This window comes from Odocoileus virginianus, chromosome 17, assembly GCF_023699985.2.
Source record: "Odocoileus virginianus isolate 20LAN1187 ecotype Illinois chromosome 17, Ovbor_1.2, whole genome shotgun sequence".
NCBI classification, from domain to species: domain Eukaryota; kingdom Metazoa; phylum Chordata; class Mammalia; order Artiodactyla; family Cervidae; genus Odocoileus; species Odocoileus virginianus.
The window spans coordinates 20,933,177-20,956,698 of NC_069690.1; the positions used below are offsets into that span (position 1 = coordinate 20,933,177).

At 43.6% G+C, this 23,522-nt stretch overlaps 1 protein-coding gene across 2 annotated transcripts in view; it reads left to right on the forward strand.

Moving 5' to 3' along the window:
* VPS53 (VPS53 subunit of GARP complex) overlaps positions 1–23,522 on the forward strand; it is a 123,463-nt gene that overhangs the window by 12,494 nt on the left and 87,447 nt on the right. The window contains exons 4-7 of one of the 2 annotated variants that reach the window (XM_020915440.2): positions 279–345; positions 15,867–15,953; positions 18,828–18,943; positions 20,589–20,708. In XM_020915440.2, coding sequence (XP_020771099.1) covers positions 279–345; positions 15,867–15,953; positions 18,828–18,943; positions 20,589–20,708 — 390 coding nt within the window. Of the gene's footprint in view, positions 1–278; positions 346–15,866; positions 15,954–18,827; positions 18,944–20,588; positions 20,709–23,522 lie in introns of those variants that run through there. The other variant, XM_070478814.1, reaches the window with a different exon arrangement.

Consider the following 23,522-nt stretch of genomic DNA (forward strand, 5'->3'; position numbering starts at 1 on the left):
ACCAGCTCTGAACATTAAATAAAAATAACCTTTAAGAAAAAAGAACAAAGATGACTCATCAGTCTGTGCTGGGTTTGGCTTCTTACACTACTTTTGCTGCCCCCTCACTGGGGTCCAGGGCTTTAGTCTTCTTTGGATCATCCAAACTTCTTTGGTTTTTTTCTGAATAAGTAGCTGCAGTCTGTAGAAACTGAGGAAAAGTTCCTAGTGTTTTCTTTTGGTCAACCTGGAATTGAGATTATTTTAATGATCTATGTCCTTTAACACTTTTTTGCTAGGAGACTGGATGACAACATTCGAACTGTTGTAAGAGGTCAAACAAATGTGGGACAGGATGGCAGGCAAGTAAGTAACATATTCCTCCATGTTCATTATATCCTCTGATTTCTTCAAGACCCCACAACCAACTGACCAGAATATTGATCTGCCTGCTTACAGAGCACTTTCTTACTGATCTGTCCCGTATACAGCAGGAAGCTTGCAGACTCATCCCACTACTGGCAGAGATGGGCTGCCCAGAGCAGCCATGAGCTGTCACTCAGCATCCCTTAGAGCAGAAGCCGTGCCTGGTAGCACAGCTCACCAGGGCCAGGCCGGGAGGCGCACTGAAATGAGAGGACGGAGGTGTCCCTGTCTTCCTGCTGGGTGGCGGGTATCTCTGAGCCTGCATCCTGCTCTTTCACTTTCTGATTTAGTTCTGGTCGTGTTTTGTCTCCTGCTGTGATCTGTCCACACTGAAAGCCTCGTACTCTCCAAGCATGTCCCACGCTTTATGCTTGAGTAAGTAAGTAAGTGTGGGTAAATGTTAGCCACTCGGTCTTGTCTGACTCTTTGCGACCCCATGGACTGTAGCCCTCCAGGCTCCTCCGTCCGTGGAATTTTCCAGGCAAGGGTACTAGAGTGGGTTGCCATTCCTTTCTCTAGGGGATCTTGCCGACCCAGGGATCAAACCCTGGTCTCCTGCATCGTAGGCAGATTCTTTACCTCCTGAGCCACCAGGGCTTATGTTCTTTTCTTCTTTTTGCCTAAAAGGCACGTTCTCCTTTTTTTCTCCCAGTAGCTCCATTCTGAAATCTTTCCCAGCTCAGATACTACTTCTTTTATGAAATTTTTGTTCTGCTCAACTGATATACCAAAGGAATCAGAATATTAGAAATCCAAGTCCAGAGGGGACTTGAAACTCATCTGGTCCACTCTTCTCATTTCATAGATGAGAAAGTCGATCCCAGCAGCCATCAGTTAGAGGTAGAGTCTTTCTGCCCTCAAACTCCCACAGACCCTGGCCCCTGCTTTTCTGACTTACAGTGAACACATCTTGTCCCTTTGGCTAGTGTGTAAGCTCCTTGAAACCAGAACAGTATCTTTCTCATCTTGGCATTTCTCAGCATGCAAAGTCCACCTGCCATAATATTTTATTCAACTGTATTAAATATTTGGTCTGTGGAAGATTATCTAGTATTTGTAAATAAACAAAAGCCCTCTACCAGAAAACATCACTGGGACCAGTGTGTGTGTCCCTTTAAAGACATTTAAAGCTTGACTGGTGCTCGACTAGTCCCGGCTATCTACCATTTAAAATAATAGCACTGCTGTTTAGCGTGTTTCCGCCTATATTTAGAAAGGCTCACTAGAAATCCTAAAATACTTCAGAGATTCTCAGGTATTTACAGTTTTAAGAGTGTGAAAATAAAGTGAATCATTCATCAGGAGTTTTTGCTGGGTCATGCTGAGTAGATATTGTCCCTTTTAGTTATTTATGTTTTAACCTGTGATGACAAACAGGCGGTCTTGAAGAGTCAGGCCCTGAGGTAGATGGCCTGGAGGAGAGTCAGCCCTCTCCACCTTCACTTATTAATAGGTTGCTGCAGCAAGGCAGGTCATATTTCAGAGAGCAGCACCACATTTTCAAGAATGTTTAGATAGCATTTCAATCTGTGATGGAATTTCGTGTTCGTCTCCTTAGAATCCAGACAGAAAGGAAGCCCAGGAGAAGTAATTGCTTTTCCTGTCATCCCCTCCATCTGTGTTTTCCAACAGTTTGTAATGCAAGCTGAAGGAGAGACTTTTTTTTTTTTTCCAAAGAGCTTTGAGTCCTATCCTTGTCAACTCGTAGGGGTGAAAAAGCCTTAGTGTCCAGCCCCACTGGCCAGTGGTTTGCTGAAGAGAGGCTCCATCTGACTGGCATGGACTCAGGAGAATTACAGATGTTCCAAAACATTGGGCTTTATAGGTCAGGAGTCCTCGGTTCCCTCTTCTCTGGAACAGAGGAAAGTCTGCCCTCAGAAAACTTGTTTCCGAAGTTTCGAGGGAACACTCAGAAGGGGAGAGCAGAAATGTGGACAAAAGGAAGTTTTCCTTTCATTCATTTCCTCTTGATTGTGTGCACCCATTACAGCTATGCTTTGTCATCTGTGTAAATAGGAGGAAAGTGTTGACTTCACATTCATGGTGTCTTCAAAGATATCTTTTGCAGAAAAGGTCCTTCTGGAAATCAGTGTTTCTGACTCCAAAATTATTTGTGGAGAGGAAGCGATTTGGCAATTGAAGACACAGCAAGGCAGTTTCTTTAGTCTCCTGACATTTCTGAAACGCCTACCTCCTGGTTAGCACTCTGCTGCGCATGTGGGAGAGCCTTCCATGTCGACCACCTCCTAGGTGGGCGGACTTGAAGTGGTCTAGTCCATGACCTTTTCTAACCAGAATGTGCTCATACGAAGCTAATACAGCTCAGAATTCTCCCAATTTTTATCTGTTGAAATCATTAGGCAAAAGGTTTAATTAAATACCCACATGTTTGAAACTTTGTGGATGAGATGAGTCAACACAGTAAGCACATGAGCCAGTATGCTTTGAAAATTAACTTATACAACTTCCCAAGAATTGAAATGGACAGCTTGAACAGAGGTAGAAAGAGAGGTGACTAGAGGAGTGGGTTAGAAGAAGAAAAAGTTTGCGTGTGAAACTTCAAGACTAGCCAGACCTTGATCAGTTCCTAGTCAGCTCACTAAGAATCATCAAGAGAGGATCAGTCCCAGGACTTCCTTCAGTCTCTTGTGTGGAGCTTGTCTATAATGTAACTATTGCACCAAAGCAAGACTAAGGTTTGGGAGGGGAAGAAAATTATTGCCATCTTCAGCTCTGCTCACTCAAACTTTGATTTGGAAGAAGCATATAAGATCATTGTAGAACCACCTCCCACCCAGTTCAGGAATCCTTTCTATGACATCTCTGACATTTCATTATCCTGCTTCTGCTTGGATACTTGCAGTGATGGGCAGCTCACTATTTTCTTATTTTGCAGGACCATTTGTTCCAGTTTTGTACAGCTTTAATTGTAAGAAACTTCTTTTTTTTTTTAATTTATTTATGTGGCTGCTCCAAATCTTAGTTGCAACACACGAGATCTTCTGTCTTCATTGGGGCATGCAAATCTTTAGTTGCAGCATGTGGGATCTACTTCCTGACCATGGATCAAACCCAGGCCCCCTGCATTGGGAGCCTGGATTCTTAGCCACTGGGGTGTCCCCATCTCTTCTTGATTTCAGGAGACTTTTGCCTTCAGTTCTCTGCTGGGTTCAGAGAAGTTTTGATTTTGCTCTATTTTTTTTCTCATTATTAATTTAAGGGCAACACTCTTTCCAGCTTTCTGCATCCTGGGCAAAAGCACAACTAACCAGTGGCTTTTAATGTAGTTTAGTATCAGAAGTTCAGTAGTAAGATTTCAGATTCCATACTGCAACCAATCTTTAAGAATCTACCACTTTTCCTCAAAAAACTTAGATTTACCATACAAAACTGGCAATGTATCCAAAGAGAACACTAATTGAAAAAGATAACATGTACCTCAGTGTTCATGGCATTATTTACATAGCCAAGATATGAAAGCTACCTAAGATATCGATCCATAGATGAATGGATAAAGAAGATGTGAAGTGTACGTACACACACACACCACACACACACCCACCACACACACGGAATGCTACTCAGCCATGAAAAAGAGAATGACAAATTTGTCATTTGCAACATCATGGATGGACCCAGAGGATATTATATTTAGTGAAATAGACAGAGGAAGACAAGTACTGCATTTTATCACTTATATGTGGAGTCTAAAAAATAAATGGACGAGTATAACAAAACAGAAACATGCCTACAGATATAGTGGTTACCATATCTCCCCACAGATACAGTGGGGACAGAGGGAAGGGGAAACGAAACAATGTGTGTGTACTAAGTCGCTTCAGTTGTGTCCGACTCTTTGCGACCCCATGGACTGTAGGCTGCCAAGTTCTTCTGTCCATGGGATTCTCTAGGCAAGAATACTGAAGTGGGTTGCCATGCCCTCCTCCAGGGGATCTTCCCAGGGGCAAAATAGGAATAAGGAATTAAGAGGAACAAACTACTTTGTGTAAAACAAGTAAGCTATAAGGGTAGTGTACAGCTCAGGGAATATAACTAATGTTTTGTGGAGTATAATCTATAAAATGTCTGAGTCAGTTATAGATGCTTGAAATTAACACAATATTGTAAACCAGCTATACTTCAGTTTAAAAAAAGAGTCTACAGCTTTTCAAATTTTGCTGTAGTTTCAAAAAGGATTATCCACGAGTACCTGAAAAGGATATTAAAATACTGCTTTCTTTTTTAACTGCCAATCTGTATGAAGCCAGATTTTCATATTTTTCAACTAAAACAACACATCAGAACAGATTCAATATAGAAGCATATATGAGAGTTCAACTGGTGTCTGTTAAAGTGTATACCAAAGATATTTGCAGAGGTATAGAAATAGTGCCACCCTCTCAAATTTGTCTTGAGGAAATAGTTATTTTTCTTAAAAGCATGTTATTTATATTAACATGTAATGGGCTTATTATTATTATTTTTAAAGGGATTAATAAATGTTTTTTTAATTTCTCAGTTTTAGTTTCCAGTGTGGTATGTATCCATAGCTGTAACCCACATAAACAAAATCTTTGGGATTCTTAGTAATATACTTGATAAGAGTATAAAGAGATCCTGAGATTTAAACATTTTTAGAAATGCTTTTAATAGTATTTCAGTGTTCAGTAAGTAGGAATGATAGGCAGTTTGTTCTTGATTTTAGTGATAGTGACTGTAGTTCGTATACTTGTTCATTCACTTATACAGAAAGTTAGTGCTTTCTCTGTGGTGGGCTCTGTTCCAGGGGCTGGGGATAATACAGTGAACAAAACAAAGGTCCTTCTCTACAGGTGACACTGAATGTGCCAGTCTCTCGTTTCCAAATTTTGTGTTAAGGACCTATCCTCATGACCTTGGTTCACTAACCCTGGTTGCCAGAAAAAGAGATGTTGAATTTTATTATATGCATTCCCTTCTTCTTTTTAAATATTTATGTGCTTATTTGGTTGTACCCAGTCGTAGTTGTGGCACACAGAATCTTTAGTTGCGGCATGGAAACTCTCAGTTGTGCATGTGGGACCTAGTTCCCTGACCAGGGGTTGAACCCGAGCTCCCTGCATTGGGAGTGCAGAGCCCCCTTTCACTGGGCCACCAAGGAAGTCCCCTTTCCATCTTCTTCAGGTATGAGCATATGGTTTTTCCATTTGATGATTAGCTTATTGTTGTTTTGTTTTAAGTATTTAACCCTCCTTAAATACCTACTGGATCATGGTGCTTTGTCCTTTTTTGTTGAATTCTGACATGATTATCTTGGATTTGCATTCCTGTTCAAAAACTTCATTCCTTTTTCATGACTGAATAATATTCCATCACATGTACATATCACATTTTGTTTATCCACTCATGTGTTCCTGGCCATGAAAAATGCCATAATGAGCACTGACATACAAATATAGTCCCTGCTTTCATTTCCTTACAGTACATACCCAGGTGTGGAATGGCTGGATCATATGGTGATTTTTTTAATCATTTCAATATTTAATCTCTTTGGAAGCATTTTTCCCATATTGTTCTGAACTTTAATAATATATGTTTCCACTTGACAAGCATATGTTGCTGTTTTGTTTTCATTTAATACATATAGACAGTGTGTTTCAGATTAGTTATAGGCTTAAGTTTTTGTGTTCAGTACCTAACAATAATGCTGCTGCCCTCTTCAAAACAGAAAACTACCAGGATGATTTCTTTTAGTTAGCACGTCCAACAGTTGGACTATTTCCTTCCTGACCTTAGAAATACATCAAGTCCCACTTGTGTGCAACATGATTATTGAAAATGGTTTTAGGAAAATAGTATTGCCAAGAAGGAACACTGAAGTTTGTTATTCTTCTGAGCCATCTCCATGTAAATTGGCACTCTTCAGGAGCCAAGAAAGAAGGTCAAGCATAGCTTTTGCCATCTGCTTGTTTCCATGTTAAGGGCAGTCACAGGTTTAAACTAGAGTCTCCACATCTAAAGAGGAAAATGCCATTCATCACAACCGTAGCTGCTCTGGCTATTACCCAGGTTACTCTTACTTTTGACTGCTAGCTGTTAGTGATGGAAGGAAAATTCCATCCTTAGTCTATTTGCCTGTTAGAAAAATTGTAGTATAACTGCTGACAGGGTGAAGATTTCTGGGTTTTAGATCCCTGACAGAAGTCATCCAGGTGTGTTTGAACAATGAATGGGAATTTGAAACTGTTACTTCGTGTAAGAACTTGACCTCCTTTTTCCCCCTCCGCTCTTTCATCCATGGAAATACAGAATTTAGAGCAGCATGAATTCGGTTCTTTGGTGGTTCTGTCAACATTTCCATTCATAAATCCCTGTTTTCAGGAGTCTGTAACATAGCTATAAAATTGCCTTTGCTCTAGTTTGGACTCTGAGGTCTCTGGAAGGAGATTAGTTTTGCAAAACCAGAGATAATGCCTTTTTAGTCTGTTTTGGTTTGGTGTTCTGTAGTTGTCTAAGTCAAAGCTCTAAAATTCATATAGCATTGGATCACATGCCAGGATTTCTGGTTATTGTTTCCACGTTATGTTGTGGACCCTCTGAGCAGATGCTATGTTCACCTCTGTGTTACGTGACACCTAGAATTTGCATGTTGGGCAATCTACATTAGTGTCACTCTCATAACAGCCCCCAACCAGAGGAGGGTGTTGCTTCTAGAGATATACTTCAGTTCAGTTCAGTTCAGTTGCTCAGTCGTGTCCGACTCTTTGCAACCCCATGAATCTTACTGATAGATAAATCTGATGGTCGAAATGCCATCTTTTATAAAACAAGAGGTAATTTGAGGGAGTCTTTATTCCATCTCTGACCTAGTTACTGACCCTTGTCTTCTTGTCACATTTCTGAATTTTCTTGTTCTTGGTCACATGACAGCAGTAGGGATAGCTAGCCAACTGTTACTCATATGATAATATCACTTATGCTAGGCCAGGTGCTACACTTTCTTTTTCATTGACTACTTGGAGATTCTGATATTTGGAGATTTGGGTTTCTCAGCATCTTGTGGTCCAGTTGCAGTACACTTGTCAGCCCTGTGGTTATTCAGATCTTTAGAAGGAAGAGGGTGGAAGCCTAGTGTGTTCTCAATCGATTCACTATAAGCGAAGGCACATTTTGAGTTGCTTAGAAGGTACATTTTGACTTTTTTGTCTTAATCTGTAATGCTAATGTTTTATTACAAGATAACCTTGTTTATTTTGAGGAATTCCCTGGCGGTCCAGTGGTTAGGACTCGGTGCTTTCATAGCCAGGGCCCGGGTTCAATCCCTGGTCAGGATCCCATAAGCCATGTGGCAAAAAAAATCTCCCCTAAACAAATAAACATGTTTATCTTACATTCTGCAAAATGTTGCATCAGTTACTTCGTCCTCACGAAGATGTGCATTAGGCCACCTAGATTTTACTCTCCCTGTTTTACAGATGCAGGAACAGGCTCACATCTGTTTTATGACTTGCCCCAAAGCACACTGGGTGCACTATTAATAATAAGGGATTCAGATTTTCTGTTTTTGGCTATGCCAAGTCTTCGTTGCAGCACGCAGACTTCTCTAGTTGTGGCGTGCAGGCTCAGGAGTTGTGCCGCGAGGGCTTAGTTGCCCACAGCATGTGGGGTCTTAGTTCCCCAGCCAGAGATAGAACCCATATCCCTTGCATTGGAAAGCAGGTTCTTAACCACTGGACCACCAGGGAAGTCCCAGGGTCCAGATCTTCTGATCTGGTCATACTGGTGTGTACCAAATTCTCTTTTTTTAAACAGTGACAAATTAAAAAAAAACAGATTCAGGAACCACTTTTTCTCCACTGTGGAACCTGGAAAGTTAACTGGTTCACAGGGGAGTCCAAACAGTGACTGTGACTGTGGCCTCGTTAACCATCTGGGCCCCTCTCAGCATGAAGAAGCTGGACTAAGAGAAGAGCTCCGGGCAGGCAGGAAGGGAGAACTGAGTGTTGACCGCTCACCTGTGGTCCTGAGCGCAGGGGATCTAATCCTGAGGGAAGTGGAACAGGAAGAAACAGTCTTCCAGATGAAACCTGCGGTGGTGGTGGTAGGAGGGGAGTGTAGCCTAAAGGGCTTTGGTACAGAAAGTATGGACGTGTTCGTCGTTAAGTCGTGTCTGGCTCTTTGCAACCCCATGGACTGTAGGCCTCCAGGCTCCTCTGCCCATGGGGTTCTCCAGGCAAGAATACTGGAGTGGGTTGCCATGCCTTTCTCTGGAGATCTTCCCAACCCAAGGACTGAACCTGGGACTCCTGCATTGCAAGCAGATGCTTTACCATCTGAGCCACCTGGGAGGAAGGGAGCTATAAAAAAAATCAGCTGAAGGAACATCTAGACGCCAAACCTGAATGAAGATCCATAGTATAGATGAGCATTTGTTACTCAGTGGCTACAATTAGATGTGATGGTAAAATATGGAGGATTAGAATTTAACTTAGCAGTTGGGAAGTCCTAGCAGGAAGTAGTCCTTTGTTAAACCTGAGCAGATTGTTCCTTTAAATGTGCCCCATCTTCTAAGTATTGAATTTCTGTACCTTTTATTCAGCAAAAGCAGCTGAGACTCTTGTTTGAACTTTTCCTTCTCCAGTTGCATTTGGAGTTGCTGGTTTAAATGTGCTCATCCTCAGGGGTTACATTTCATCAAAGGAAGCTGTGCTTGAGTACATTCCCCACACCCCGCTATTTCAGGGCAAACAGATTTTAAGTTATGGGCGATAACAGATATACACAGAACTGTAAAATGTAAATGTTTAGTCTTGTTTGGGTACTGCTGAGTTTGTGTCCCAGCCCCGTCTTAGGACTTTAACTTCTGGCTTGTTTCCTAAACACAATAAAAATGAACTCTTTGGTTCACATCTTTGGGGATGTGGTTTGCAGAAATCATAAATTAAAGTAACTTAGGTGGAACAGAGCCTTTTAACAAATAAGGTGAAAATTACTCCTTCTGCCCTTTACATTCTTTTGGTTCCCAAACTTGGAGAGAAATCTGTGCTTTAAATAAAGCCCCTTTATACCCAGGGTTTCTGAATGGGCTGTGGAAGAATTTGTGTTAGCATCTAGTGCTTTGCCTCTGATGGGTGCCCATCTGGCATTTGACCAGGGCTGCCAGACCTGGAAGTGCCTGGTGTGTTCGAGGCCTCAGAGGATCATGATGCTGTCCTCATGCAGCCATCCATGGCAGTGAGATTCCTGGAGCCTCTGCTCCTGTTTGACACGGTCCTGGGGCACAGGCTGCATTATTTTTGTTGCTGAGACTTTTTTAAAGCACCTCTCCTTCAGCTGGGGATGCTTTGTTTCCATAGCAACAGCTCTCAGCGGTGCCAGGCCAGCCAACAGTGTCAAAAGAAGAGCCATTCCATAAATTGAGGACACTCACCCCTAGATGCTGCCTTTAGTGGATGTCAGGGTCCCCCTGTTGAGGCCTCATCAGATACGGTCGCCCTTTGCAATGTTTTCGTGGAATCCCTTGCTTCCCAAATGATTCTGGCATTTATACCTCTTTCTGTTGGTCTCATCTTCTAGTTATTTCTATTGCTATTTCTTATGTATCCCTCACAAGCTCTTTAAAGATACGTCCCCCATCTAGCAATCTTTTTCTCTCAGTATCTAGCTTTAGTATAGGTGGCAGGCGCTCACTTTTTATTGATGGGGTGAGCAAGAGATTGAAGTTTTCTTCCCCTGGAGAATAGCTCATTTGCAACATGATTTAGCAAGACCACCCCCAGATCCTTGAGCCACCCTTCTGGGTGCCCTGCAGGTGTTGGACTTAACCAGCCAACTTGCAAAGCTCTAAAATATGGGTCATCAGCCTTTGTTCTTAGAGGGATGGTCTCATATGAAATGTCACACTCCATCTGGGAAACCAGGAAATAATACTACTTACAATTAGTGAGTCCCATTTATGAACTGAGTCTTTCTCCAGGATCCTCTGGGTGACAAAAGACAAAGCCCAGCTCAAACTGGCTTAGGTAAAAGGATTGCTTTGAAGGCCCTATTTATTTGTTTATTTGACTGGCTCCTGGTCTTAGTTGTGGCATGTGGGATCTACTTCCCTGACCAGGGATCAAACCCAGGGCCCCTGCATGGGGATTGTGGAGTCCTAGCCACTGGACCACCAGGGAAGTCCCTGGAAGGCTAACTGTGTCCTGTTTTGAGCAGCCTCTGAAAGAATAGTGTTGCTGCCAGGCTTCTCAAATAACGGAAGGTGGCCCTCGAATACGGCCCTGGATCTTTCTAGGTGTCTCTCCAGGTGTCAGCTTCATCGTCTCTACCTGGAGACCAGCTACCATCTACCCTAATTTCACATCCTGGGGCTGCCTCCACCAGAGAGAGATGAACTTTGTTTCCCAATTCATTCTGGAAAATCACAGAAAAGTTCCAAGTGGCCCAGCTTGGGCGTGGTCTACTTCTGGGACAGCCGACTCTGTTAACATAGAGGAAAACTCCCCGGAGGAAGGCAATGTATTGAGTAAACAGTATCCAAGGTGTTCACTGCTAAGCCATTTTCCTTCCTGACAAGCTTTTGGGTTGGGACTGCTGTCCCTGTTCTGGGGATGGTGAGTTTGTGCCTCTTAGATGCTGGGGTTGAGTGGCTGGACAGAAATCACACAGTAAATGGCAAGACTGGCATTTGAATCCCTGTCTGCTGGTTCAAGAACTCCCTGCTTTTTACTAATACTGTGTGTGGTCTTTCCAAACAATAGGAAGGGAACTGGCAGATGTAAAAGTTGAACAACAGAAATGATAGCAGAGTAAGTGGGAAAATATCATTTTCTTTCCAGTCACTTTGAACATTAGCCCCTTACTTTTTTTTCAGAGAACTTAAAGCCATATCAGTTCTGAAAATGAGCAGCCTCTTCCTCCTTCCTGTGGTGGCAGCAAATGGGATCTCAGTTTTCAATCTCTGAAGGGCTGCCCATGGACTCACAGGATAAAGGCAGTATAATTCTCTCAGAGAGTGAAATTTGATGCATCTAGGAGCCAGAGGGGAGGTTAGTTTCTCTAGGCATTTTCATTGGCTCAGATCCTCTCTGTCTACACAGGTGGCAGACAACAGTTCTGGGGGACGGGTAGGGTGGGGGGAGAGTTGAAAAAAGAAGAAATCAATGAGGTCTGTGCCAGGTTCCACACTGCTTATCTTTCATGCACATGGCCTAGCAAGGCTTAGGTAGACCATTCAGCATCTTCTTCAGGAGGCAAGGAAAATTAAGAATAATGGTTACAGTCAATAATGCACAAAAATACAGAGATAGCATAATTGATTCTTCTGAGTCTAGCACTGAGTCTAGGCTAGCTCAGTGGGTCGCCTTGAATCTCCCATTTGCAGAATCTCAGTCAGTAAAGAGGACAGCCACAGTCACTGCTTCCTAATAGCATCCTTGGATGCAGGTTGCAGCCACGCTCCAGTGCTCAATTCGGAAACTCCGCTAAGGGTGGATTGAAAGCAGACATTTTTGGGTGATTAGTTCTGTTTTTAATCCACATACAGCCCGGAATGGAAAAGTAGCCACATTTTATTTTAATGAGTGTCTAGGGGCAGTGCCAGAATCATTCTTTCAGCACATTTTCTCATTAGCTAGGTATAAAAGCATTTTAGGGTCATTTAAAAGTAAAATCTTGACCTTCTGTAGGTCTTAGGATATTTCCAACTACAAAACACTCCTCCTCTAGGGTGATTGATTATTAGATATCAAATATTAGGGTAGGTGACTTGCTTGATGGAGCGAATACTTCAGAAGAACCTTTTGGGCTCTGGAAAATGAATTATACTAAATTTCCTCAACTTCAGTACATTGTTATAACAAGCAAAAATATTCCATCCTGAAAACAAAAAAAATCTGGCAGACAGTTTATCTTTCTTTAAGACTGTGAAATGTAAGATGGTGTGAGTCTTAACTTCTTCGCTGAAAAAGTGGTACCTTAAGCAGAGACAGTTCTGGTAGGATGCCAGATGGAGAAGAAGAGAGGAATAGAGACAGAAACCCTTTCTCTGAGAAAGGATTGTGGAAACTTCTTCAGACCTGAGATCGAAGCATAGCATGCAGCCCTTCTTGCCTTTCCTTTCACTGAATGTCACGTGTCTTAGGGGATTTGGGTAGAGAACACTTTGGCTTTAATACCATCAGCGCATCCTTAGACCATGACATGACCAACAAGATCACAGAATTGGATGCACAATTCTGTACAATTTGATGCTGTGCCACAAAAAGTGAGTCTTTTTTGATGGGGACTTGCCAGCAGGGGCCTCTGCAGTGCTCTCTCACGCAATGACCAAACATTTTTTAGAAGATCCAGTAGGTTGAGAATTTACTCACTTCTGGCAGCATTGGGGGCCTTAGACTTTACATTGGCCAAATAGATAACAGTTACAGAAAGTGGGATGCTGTGGTTTTGAACCACTGCTCACAGTGGTGCCTGGAGTTAGGGAGGGCTGTGCTCATCCAGAGCAGTAACTCAGCACTGCTGCTCTTCTGAGGAGTACCCCATGGGGTTTATAATCTGTTGGCAAATATTTGTCAAGTTCTAACTGTGCTCCAGCTTTGGTTAGATGCTGTAGTAGAGGTGAAAGTAATGAAAGTTATTTGCTCAGTTGTGTCTGACTCTTTGCAACCCCATGGACTGTAGCCCACCAGGCTCCTCCGTCCATGGGATTCTCCAGGCAAGAATACTGGAGTGGGTTGCCATTTCCTTCTCCAGGGAATCTTCCCGACCCAGGGATCAAACCCAGGTCTCCCGCATTGCAGGCAGGCGCTTTAACCTCTGAGCCACCAGGGAAGCATAAAACCTAAATGAAAGGGATTAGTATGATCCAAGCCAACACTGTTTACAAAAACAGGTGTGGCAGACTAGATTTTACCCTGAGGTGTCATTTGCTGGTCCCTGCTCTCGTACACACTGCCTCCACTTTGTCACACCACTGTCCATTTCTGTTCCCTTGACTCCACTGAAACTGTTCCTGTCAAGGTCATCAGTGACTTCCCTGGTGTTCATTTTGGTGGTCCTAATCTTCCATAAATTTTCTCATATGGAAACACAAAAGACCCAAAAAGCCGAAGCAGTCTTGAGAAAGAAAGATGAAATTGAAGGAATCAGGCTCTGTGACTTCAGACTATACTACAAAGCAACAGCAATCAAAATAGTATGGCACTGGCACAAAAACAGATCATTTATTACTTTTTCACATTTAAATTTTGTTAGAACTATTTTGGTTTGTCGTCATCTTAGGAACTCTAATGTTGGGCAGTATGGCAGTTAACAGTGCTCAGCAGAATCTTGTATCCTTGTTTTGAGGAAGTAAATATTAGAAATGAAGAAGGGAATTCCTAGGAGGGGTGGGGAGGTGCGGTAGATGGGCATGGATTCACAGGGGCCGTGGCTGAGGATAGAAATTGTCCGACAGTGGGCAGGCCTAGAGGTGGTGAGTGAGAGGGAAGAATAGTAGGTATGTATGGATGTATCTATCCATAGGTGCAAACGTACATTTGCCCAGGCTGGTCATAAGCCCTGGAAATAGACCTAGTTAGTATCTGTGCAGTTTTTTACACCTGTTATGTCCTTGAATCCTCCCAACAACACTGGAAGTAGGTTGCCTTGTCACCCCTTTGCAGATGAGGAAACCGATCCCCAGAGAGGTTGTCCAGCTGGTATATGATGGCACAGGGAGGCCTCAGACACCTGCCTTCTGGCTGGAACGTGGAGGGATCTCTCACTGCTCCACAACTGTTTTGGGGGTGTTGAATCTGGGAGTGAGGAAGGCAGGATGGTGGGAAGCAGAGAGGAAACAGTTGCTGAGTGAGGCATCCTTTTGGGAGGGGTTGGGGTTGAGGGGCTGCTCAGGGAGACCCAGTTCCATTCCATCACCCATTTGGACTGGTTACTCCTCTTCAGGTAACATTTCCCAAATTACAGGTACCAATGCCAATTGTTGTTCTGAGACCAAACTGTCTGATGATTAAAATACCTTAGCCCAGATGGCAGACATGACCAGTATAAAAGCTCCTTTGCTCCCCAGCCTTGGTAGATACAAGTTCAGCGATCCAGCAGAGCAGATGCACACTCTGCCTGCCCCAGGAGGTGGTACGAACAGCTGTTTATTCAAATAGCATCACCTCAGTCTTCGCAACGAATGGTCAAAGGAAGCTGAGACACAGTCTCACGCAGCAGCTTGGCATTCCTCGTCCCCAGCCTGAAACCCCTGCCGATCCCAGAGGTTCAAGAAGGTCAGAAGAGACCTCTGTCGGGGCTGAGCCACACTGGGTGAGATATTCCAGAAGGAGGAAGTAGTCCCAGCATCAGAAAAGCAGCCTCCCGGAAGCCAGGGAAGGACGGGGAGACACAGTCCCTCCTTCCAGCCAGGGAGGAATTACCTGCCTAGGAAGCCACCTTAAGTTTGCTTATTGAGGATATTTTTCAGCAAAAAGGAAAATGTGTTAGTTCGTAGTCCAGAGGCAGCTCTATCTGGCTTCTGCTGAAGGCGAAGGTTCAAATCTGTCAGGGCTTTTGTCCTCCTGCCTACATCACAGCTTTGCTGTCCTCTTGCCTCTGTCAGGGTGTTCTTCTCTGGGAGGCTGGCTATTTGTCCCGTGCAGGCACAGATGGCCACACACAGACTTTTTACTTTTCTAAAGGGCTCAGGAGGCCCCGTTAAGACAGACCACTCTTAAGTCCAAAATAAATGAACTGTGTTTGGTGAACTAAAACTTGAGTTCTTCAGGCCACTGCCTCCTTCACCAGTATGTGTGTTCTGCTAGTGTGTAACTGAGCACCTTCTCCACTTCCCAGATGTTCCTTCCCAGACTACCACGGTTGCAGCTGTGGGCTGTAATGCTTTTCATGGGTGTCATCTTTGTCGGGGTTTATTTCAGTGGAAACATTTGGCTCACCATTAGCTTTCTGTGTCCCTTTGTAACTTCTTTGATTTCTAAGTGGGGTATCTAGAAATGTCTTTAAGGTTGGCCACAGTTCTGGAGTCCCCATGCACAGCTCTGATTTTTTTTTTTTTTTTTTTTGAAGGCTTCATCTTCTGGAACTTCCAAAATCTGGAGCATCTCCTACCCTCAATTTAGAGCCACCTCTGTGTCTCTGCAGGCTTTTGAAAGTTACCACATATGTGTGCACATGCACACACACAGATGTGCATTCCTGTTTCTTTATTGTCATCAGTATGTTTAGTGTTCACTGAGATGGAAGGAAATAGTTTAGTTTTTAAATTAAAACTTTATGATTCAACTTGGCAAGAACCCTGAATGTTTATCTGCCTGTATCCAAATGCTGGACTCCCTCTGTCTCTGCTGCCCAGGACTCAGGTGAAATCGTCGGCACAAGTGCAACGAAGCAAGAGAACTCCTGGCATTTTCTTCTGAGGCTGCCCTTGATCATAGTGTAGAGACTAGTGCTGCCTTGTGTTTCATTTATTCCTCTCATTCTAGGCACTTGAAGAGGCCCAGAAAGCGATACAGCAGCTCTTCGGAAAAATCAAAGATATCAAAGACAAAGCAGAAAAATCAGAGCAAATGGTGAGTTGAGGTTTCCTCCTGACATTTTTGCACCAGCAGAGGAAGTTGACTTGTCATCCAGTCGTGTACTGGTTAATAGATTTGTTCTTCCCCCTTGCCACCAACCACACCCAATGTCTCCAACTCCAGCCCTGGGAGGACACGCCACACCCATGCAGGAGGAGCCACGAGACACGCAGTGACTCAGCCTCCCTGCTGCCGGCATCTGCAGCCCTCTCTTTAAGGAGGGAAAGTTCTTTTCTTCTCCGTCCCCAAAATAGTTTGCTAGTCATTTTGGATTTCTCTCTCTAACATTTGTTCGCATCACCCATTTCTCAGTTCAGATGTACATGTGATACCACTTGAAAACTGGGCTTGGATCTGGGGAGGCTGCATCCCACTGGTGAGACGCTCTGAGGGGTTTAAGGTCTCCCTCTACCAGTGGTGCCCTCCAGGGATGTGTTCATCTGCCGACCGAGGGGCCCACCAGTTTTTCCATTCTAAATAGGAAGAATAACTACCTCTAAAGGAATTTGTCAGAGGAGCACAGAGCATAGTACTGGGCTGGTGTTAGTTGCTTAATGAATGAAAGCCATTATTACTGTCATTTTCTCCCTCCTACTCGTCTTGGTCACACAGACTCCTGCTGCTGCTGCTGCTGCTGCTAAGTCACTTCAGTCGTGTCCGACTCTGTGCGACCCCATAGACGGCAGCTCACCGGGCCCCCCTGTCCCTGGGGTTCTCCAGGCAAGAATACTGGAGTGGGTTGCCATTTCCTTCTCCAGTGCATGAAAGTGAAAACTGAAAGTGAAGTCGCTCAGCCATGTCTGGCTCTTAGCGACCCCATGGACTGCAGCCTACCAGGCTCCTCCGTCCATGAGGTTTTCCAGGCAAGAGTACTGGAGTGGGGTGCCATTGCCTTCTCCGACACAGACTCCTAAACCCTCAAAAACTTCTCTCTATGTCTTATTATAATCCACTCGGGGACAGACCCGAGGTCACACTCCAAAGGATCCTGCGCTTCTCGTCAGTGCCCGTTCGGCAGGGTTGGGCAGGATGTGGAACGTGGGCAGGGTGGGCATGGGGGGGGGGGTGTCAGTTTGATACCATTAGTGAGCAGCACAGCCTCTGACATCAGACCACCTGCCTTCAGATCCACCCTCTCTCCTGACTCCCTGTGGGCCTCAAACAAGTTACTGATATTTACCCTCTCGGTACCTCTGTTTCTTCACTGTGAAGTGGAGGTGATAGTCGTGCATATGTCATGAGATTGTGGGGATTCATTGACCACTTAGGATCCTGCTCTACTGGGAGCAGCGAGCGCCTGAGGAGGAGCGGAACTGGACAGATTCTTGAGATGAGGCAAAGGAAGAATGTTCAGGATTTAATGACTGGTTAGTGACACAGGGGTGAGAAGAGTCACAGATTATGCTGACTTTTAACATAGTAGTTAAAGACCCCTGACGCTTGCAGTAGAGCTAAGGAACACAGGGGTGTTTTTGTTTTTGTTTTTTGTTTTTTTTTTGGAGGGAAGGAAAATGATGATTTATTTCAGTGTTGGAGGGACCCAATTATAGGGCCACACTCCTATTTCCTATCTATTCTTGATCTTCTTTTCCCCCAAACTTACTTATTTAGTAAACACATGATAGATTTTTTAGCTCGCCCCGCCCACCCCGCAATAGAAATAGAGATATTTTGGTAGCCTGAGGGTCGTATAGAGAGCAGACTTGATGGGGCAGGTCCCTGGAAAGAGACCTTTTCCTGCTAAGATCCAGTCAGCTTTTCAGGATTGTGAGTGTGAAACTGAGCTATTCAGGTCATGAACCTTTACTTTATAGCTTCACCAAGGGTGATCAAACTAAAAAATCAGGTCACATGATCTTAACTCACTGGGCTTTTTCACTTTTAATGGGAGATCTATCTTTCTAGCAACTAGAATGTTTATGCCTGCTATCTTTTCCTCCAGGTGTCAAAGAACCTGGGAAACCAAATTACTTTTCAGAAAATTTCTTGGTCAGCATGGACTTGGACAGTTTAGTGGAGAAATCCGCCTAAGTGTTAATAAAGTTGGAGAATTGTTCCCATCTCACTACTGAATGTACTTTTCTAGTGACTGAAATACATTATGTTGGCCAAAAATTTCATTCAGCTTTTTCTAGACAGTCTTGTGGGAAAGCGAATAAGCTTTTTGGCCAACCCAGTACTAACATTCCCAGCTACAGTGTTTCTTTCTCTTGGGATTCCGCTCCATACCACCACCACCATCAACACTGTTGGCATTTTACTCCCTCAGTTGCCTTCTGCCTCCCTGAAGACTCTCCTCTCACTATGTTAAGCTTATTTTGCATGGGTTACATTTTAGTCCTCTTGAGATTTGAGAAGAAATTTTTCTTTGTGGAGACTGGACAATGAACCCTAGTTCCATGAATAAAGAACATCTCAATAGAATTAGCCAACTCACACTATCCATTTTGTACCACACCTAGTCGCCCCGTTGCCAGAAGGTGATGTCCTTGTGGCAGCGTACTTTCCTGACCTTGTGCAGAAGGAGATCAACTGTCCTCAGCTATCAGACCCCGTGTGCCCCACACTCAGTTACTATTAGGATCACACTATTTGGGGTGAAGAATAAAGTTCATTTCATTCTCACAACTGAGTATTTTGTAGCCCAGGGTAAAGTCTGCTGAAGAAATGCCAAATTAAATGTAAACGGGCTGATTGGAAATTATTTTGGGTCTGCATTGGGAAAACACCTGTGTTTTCTCCAAGGGCTAACTCGAGGTGTGTTTGTCCTTATTTTGTTTGCATTATTTTCTTGTGAGGCCACTTCCAGACGGGTTGACATCCATCTTAACCAGCCCTCTTTTTCTCCTGTGGTTTTGCACTATTTAGGTGAAGGAAATCACCCGCGACATTAAGCAGTTAGATCATGCCAAACGCCACCTGACCACCTCGATCACAACGCTGAACCACCTGCACATGCTGGCGGGTGGCGTGGATTCCCTCGAGTAAGCACGTAGGCGGTCTGTCCCAGGTCCACGGGAAATGAATGAGTCACAGAGGAAACGGCATTGTAGGTTTATTTACTTCTCAGCCAGGAGAGTCTCCCCACTCTGTCTCACTTCCTACAAATCGGTCTCAGCTGTTGAGACACCGCTTTTGTTTTGTACACTCAGGTGCTCAACATCTAACAAACACCTGAGACTTTGAGGTGACTAAGGGGACCTGGAACGCTTGTGGAGAATGACTGCAAGAACTCGGGTCATTTCCTTGTGATAGATCTCTACCTTGGAGGTTGACAGGAGACATGGGGGTGTGTAGTCACACACCCCAACCTCTGCCTCGGCAAGTTTTCCTACTGGTCTTGGGCTGAATTTCACTGGCATTGAAGGTGCCTAATGGAAACAGATCATTGACTGATCATTCAGCCCACTTTACTTTTTTTCAACCTAGTTGTTCAAAGACCGAAGCTTCCCATTTGGCTTGCAAAGCATCTGTAGGGAATGGTACTTTGAGAACATAAGTAGCAATATTAAAAGGAGGAGCTGGTTACTGACCACAAGGAAACAGCCCCAAAAGGCCTCCTTTACCAAGATTCTGACCTTCTTGTTTGCTGCTGTGGTCTCTCCCAGGCTAAGAATTCCCCTAGTCCCAACCTCAGCATAATCTCACGGGTGGGCAGAGAAAGAGCACCTTCCTAAGAATACAGACACAGTATCCAAAGTCTGGGTGAGTAGGGTGCAGGCTCTTCCTGGTCTCTCCCTGATGTTGCACGGGCTTCAGCAATCCCTGGACTGTTCTCCTAGTGACTGGAACAGCAGTGTCCTCGTCCCTTCCTCCTGGTGCTCCGTGCTTTCTACCAAACCAGCAGACCAGGAGGCAGTAGCCACATAGCTCCTTGGCTTGAACTTGATCCAATCTCTCTAAGTGCTTCATAAGGGAAGTCATAAATTATACATTTAATTAAAAAACCCAACCTTAATGAAAACTTTAGATCTGATAGTTTGTTCCTTCCTTGCTGTAACTGTTGATTTTATCAGCATCCTTTTATTTAAGCTTCATTAGCTTTAGCAGTAGGGAAACTAAACATACCTAAACATTCACAGAGTTGCTTAATCTTGGCTTAAAATCTACAGATTTGAGTTAATGTGTAAGTGCATATAAATGCTCTTCATTGTATCCTGGGAAGATGTGTTTGGTTTGCTCAAATGCCATAACCGTCAAGTAATAACATCCTTGCCCCTGTTCTCTGTCAAAAGCCAGCTCTTCTGTAATACCCAACCCAAATCCCAAATCCATAGTCTTCCCAGATTCCCCTCCCCCAACCCAGTGAGACTTCATCACTCACACAGTCTTGTACCTCCCAGAGCACACAACTTGGACTTCTGTTTAGAGCTGCATTCATCCTACTTGGTACTACTTAAATGTCCTTGTCACTCTCCCTGTCTTACTCATGTCCCTTTATGGATTTGAACTTGGTGCTGTTTTTTCCTCCTCCCCCAGTGCATAGGACTGTATATGTTCAGTGCTCAGGAATGCTTATTATTATAAGTTGAGTTGCTGTCTGCTTTAGAGCCCAGACTAGGTTGGTCTATATCGTATCTTGTGTCCTTAGTGTTTTTCTAGAACCCTCAACTTCCTGTTTCGTTGCAGAGCCATGACCAGGCGAAGGCAGTACGGAGAAGTTGCTAATCTTCTTCAGGGCGTAATGAATGTTCTGGAGCACTTCCACAAATATATGGGCATTCCACAGATTCGGCAGCTTTCTGAAAGGTAAAATCTCGGAGAAAATGATCTTCCCTTTTAAGAAAAGATGGTGCTACGAGGTACTTGAGTGCTCAGCTCAGAAAGTACAATGTGGAATCTCACTGTGGGAGGAGACTCAGAGGTCACCTGACCTGCCTCTCTCTGATGTAGATGTTCCCTCTATGTCTTCCCTACCAGCTCCTAACCATGTCATTTAAGGCTCCCTGTGTCGGGTAGTTGCTGGCCTGTCTCATGGGAGTGGCTGCTGACATCTCTTAGCTGCCCAGGGCTCCGTTTGTTAGGGAAACCCTTCTTGTTGTTTCCTTGTAAATAATCAACACAATCCAGGACTCAGTGGCTGACGAGAACAGTTGTTTCGCTCATGCAATCTAGCCTGGCCCAGCAAGGACAGCTCATCTCTGCTCCATGCAGCATCAGCCAGGGTGGCTCCAGGAGGGGCTGGAGGATCCACTGATTTACTCTCATGAGGGCAGATTGGTGCTTGCTGTCGGCTGGGACCTTAGCTGGGTGGTCCTCCCAGCCGCTTGAGCTTCCCCCAGGTGAGGTGGTGCTGGGGCCCAGGAATGAGCACCCCCAAGATGCTCTAAGAACCAGGTCTTAGAAGTCACATAAAGTCACTTCTGTGGTCACCTGGCCTTCAGAATTCAAGAGGAAGGAACATGGCCGCCCCCACCCCCAATGGGAGGAGTGTCACAGTCACACTGGTATACAAAGCGCGTGCAAGGAGAGACTGCTGTGGCAGTTTTTGCAAATACAGCCTGCCCTTGAACTTCAGATGTAACAAAATGATGACTTAACCTCTTTAGATTTGTTCTTTCCTTCCTATTCTGTTGAGTTTTGACCCCAGATTTAGAGCCAGTATAAAGAAAGGCAGATGCTTAAAGAGAGAGTGGGGAATTTAATGCCTTGCCTGTTAAAAGTAGCAGCAGGAATGATACTAATATGGAGACAGTCATGATTGATGGATCCTAACCCTTTTTTTGCTACAAAGATGAAACAGAGAGGCCTGTACTCAGCAGGAACCATCCTTTTCAACTCTGCCTTCTGATAAGACCTAATGACTACAGGCCTTTTTTTTTTCCCTAAGTGTCTTTATTTTTAATTATATAAGTAGTACACACGTACATTTTCTTTATTTTAAAAAAAAGTCAATATACAGATGAAACTTAAGTCCTCTTTAGCGATACCTGACATCCCACTACTACCCATAGAGATAGTTACTATTATCAGTTTAATTCTCATCCTCTAGATTTTTTTTTCTGTGCATTTAAATAAATCTTTAGTTTTAGATTGTGGGTTTATTTTGCTTTGTTTTGTTTTAAATAAATGATCTCATACCATATGCTTCATATGGTATGAAACTTTCTTTTTGTTTTTAACTTAAGAGTGTATTTTAGAGGTTTTACCACATTAGTGTATACAAACCTAACTCATTCTCTTGAATTGATGCATAGAGTTCTGTAGTATAACATACCACAGATTATTTAACCATTTTCATATCACTAGACCATTTGTTTCTGGTTTGAAAAATACACTCGTTCTTGCACATCTGCAATTTTTCTATGAGAAATTCTGGGTAATAGGTCACGTGCATTTAAAATTTTAATAACTGCTGTTCCTTTGCCCTCCAAAGTGGCTAAATTTATTTATAGGACCATCTGAACAGTGTGTGAGTACCCATTTCACCATATCTTCAACAACACTTGATTTGGTTAATTTTCCTTTTCATTTATCTGATAGATAAAAAATGGTACCTAATTCTTTCATTTTCATTTTTCTGGCAACTAGTGAGATTAGTTTGCTTTTCATTTGACTATTAGTTATTTGCATTTCCTCTGTGAGATGCCAGTGTGTATCCTTTGCCCGTTTGTCTATTGAGTTACTTGTGTGCTGTGCTTAGTCGCTTAGTTGTGTCTGACTCTTTGTGACCCCATGGACTGTTGCCTGCCAGGCTCCTCTGTCCATGGCATTCTCCAGGCAAGAATACTGGAATGTGTTGCCATGCCCTCCTTCAGGGGATCTTCCCAGCCCAGGGATCAAACCCAGGTCTCCTGCATTGCAGGCGGATTCTTTACTGTCTAAGCCACCTTATCCCTTCCTTATTAATCTGTAGGAATTCTCTATGTGTTCTGGATACTAATCCTTTGTGAGATCTGGCAGATTTTTTTTTATATTTATTTATTTTATTTGACTGTGTCTGGTCTTAGTTGCATCATACAGGATCTTTTCTTGCAGTGCTCGGGCTTCAGTAAGTTTCCCCTCGGCATGTGAGATCTTAGTTCCCCAACCAGGGATCAAACCTGCATCTCCTGCATTGCTCTGCAGATTCTTAACCACTGGACCATCAGGGAAGTCCCAGATCTTGCCTGCAGAAACCATCTAGGTGTGTCATCTGTTTTCAATCCAGATCCTTATCCTTTCAGTCTCTTCAATAGTAATTGGTTTATTCAAGGTACCTACTTTATCTCTTTAAAAATTGTATTGAAATATACATTGCATTAAAATTTACCATTTTAATTATTTTTCACTGTACAATTTCATAGCATTAAGTATACATTCAGGCTTCCCCAGTAGCTCAGTGGTAAAGAATCTAATCTGCAGTGCAGGAGATGCATGTTCGATCCTTGGGTCGGGAAGATTCCCTGGAGGAGGGCATGGCAACCCATCCAGTATTCTTGCCTGGAGAATCCCATGGACAGAGGAGCTTGGCAGGCTACAGTCCCTAGGGTCACAAAGAATTGGACATGACTGAAGCAATTGAGCATGCAAGTACACATTCACATTATCAAACAACCATTTCTTACTTAAAGTTTTTGATTA